The 2,005-nt window shown below is 41.1% G+C and overlaps 1 protein-coding gene across 1 annotated transcript; it reads right to left on the bottom strand.

Moving 5' to 3' along the window:
- Positions 1-2,005, bottom strand: LOC123886223. Its single transcript, XM_045935557.1, has 2 exons — positions 1,345-2,005; positions 1-323 (listed from the first exon to the last, which is right to left on the bottom strand). The coding sequence occupies exons 1-2, from the start codon at positions 2,003-2,005 to the stop codon at positions 1-3; spliced, it is 984 nt and encodes a 327-aa protein (XP_045791513.1).

Genomic DNA, 2,005 nt, shown 5'->3' with positions numbered 1-2,005 from the left:
TTAAATAGTACGATACTGAGGGATTCCAAGCATATCCCACAAGAAGTCATCACATAGCAAAGATGATAATGACTCCCACCATTCCAAGTTGTTATAAGCATGCCCCAAGATGGCAATTTTATCGGCGCACGAATTACCCTCACGATAAATATGTGACCATTGCAAAGTGACTCCACAAGATAAACAATTTAACCACCGATTACGCAAGTCCCATGGCACAATTTCTATATTACTAAAGGCAAGGAGTGCAACTTTTGAATCACTTTCAAGCCAAAGACAGTTCCAATTCTTGTTGTGTGCAATTTCTATAGCAATTGAAATTCCTGGCACACAATAGACAGGTGTTGATCAAAGTGTGTCAACACTTGTCCGTCACGTAGTAGACAGATGTTGACCAAGGTGCGTCAACACTTGTCTATACACAGAACACAGAACACAAAATAATAAAGACAGTAACGTAAATAACACACTAGAGTTGTTAACCCAGTTCAGCCAACCTGCCTACTCTGGGGGATACCAATCCAGGAATGAAGTTCACTATCAGCAGTATTACTTCGAAGCTGAACTCACCCGTTTACAACTCCTCACTTAATCACTACCCAATGACACTTCTACCTAGGAACTCCTAGATATGAGACTCCGTCCCAATTCCCACCTTAACAACACACTCAGCGTTGTTATTAACTCAACGATTACAAATGGTGGAGACACACTCCTATGAAACCAAGATTTACTCTTGCTTAAAAGCTTACGAGCAAATCACACACAACACTAGAACAATCTCCGTACTTCAAAGCTTAGGAGAAGTTCACACTTACAACTCAATAACACTCAGGTCCTAAGCTTGCATTAGTGAGATACAAGAAAGGCTCACAATTAACACTCTAAAATCCCTAAGACACACGCTTTGTAAGAACACGATTTTAGATGCTTGAAACCATATGCTTGCCTTCGTATTTATAGTAGTAGAATGACTTGGGCTTCAAGACAAAATTAGGGCTTCTAGAATTGCGGCAGCAGCTGATATATTTTTGAAAATAATAGTTCTATTTTTGAAACACAAAAATATATTTTCCAAAAATATAATTCCTTTAGAAAAATATAACTAGGGTTTGGCTACCTCCTGAAACACATTAAACACGTGCGCCTTCCTCTGTAAGAAACCTTGAAACAATTCTTCAATCAAATCTTCGAAAGATTGAGTAGAAAATAAAAACCCGCTAGCTGGCGCGCACAGTCAGACAGACAGGTGTTGTTCCAAAGTGTACCCACATTTGTCACAACACTTGGGGTAGGCACATATGTCTCAACACTTGGCTAAAAGATGTTTTTGCAAAATGTAGCCAACATACAAAAACCCAACAGCAATGATCAATTCCATGATCTCCGTATGAATGACAGAAAGGCCATGGTTTTCACTTAATTTCTGTGCAAAACAGCCCCTAAACCTTGTCGTGTGATCGCGAAACAGGCCTCCATAAGCAGCCGAGACATTCGTAACGGATCCGTCTGTATTTGCCTTCATCCATCCGAAGAGTGGAGACCGCCAAAGCACCAATCTATTAGATGATGCAGCTACTAGCCTGGGCGCAAGCTGGAACTTCTGCAGAATTGCAATTTCTGCTACGTTTGACAGCCCGGGATCTAACGTTGTGCTAAGTTTGCTTGCCGTTAAAATTTTCGATTGTGCAGCGTGCATAGTTATCTTTGCATTGCTGAAACGAATGTCGTTTCTTGCCAACCAAATGGAATGGAAAACATGAAGAACCGCGGCTGTAGCAATGTTGGTAAGGAAGGCACTCCAATTGGCATCGAAGCTTTCAAATAATGAGTGAAAGCTGCAATTAAACTGGATATGCAAAATCGACCCCAGCCATTTCCATAAATTATTCGCGAAGCTACACGTGAGAAACAAATGAGGTGTTGTTTCTGATTGCGATAGGCAGAGGTCACGGGCAGAGACCACAATGCAACCCCGCTTTCTGAGATTTTCATCCGTAGGCAT

The sequence above is a fragment of the Trifolium pratense genome, linkage group LG5 (genome assembly GCF_020283565.1).
Source record: "Trifolium pratense cultivar HEN17-A07 linkage group LG5, ARS_RC_1.1, whole genome shotgun sequence".
NCBI classification, from domain to species: domain Eukaryota; kingdom Viridiplantae; phylum Streptophyta; class Magnoliopsida; order Fabales; family Fabaceae; genus Trifolium; species Trifolium pratense.
This window is presented reverse-complemented; position numbering and strand designations above follow the sequence as displayed.

What these genes read in the sequence shown, in the direction of transcription:
- LOC123886223 (XM_045935557.1), bottom strand. Translation starts at nt 2,005, where the DNA reads ATGCCTACGGATGAAAATCTCAGAAAGCGGGGTTGCATTGTGGTCTCT. An exon ending in TGTTGGGTTTTTGTATGTTG is followed by an intron (nt 324 to 1,344) that starts GCTACATTTTGC and finishes ATTGTGTGCCAG; the next exon opens with GAATTTCAATTGCTATAGAA.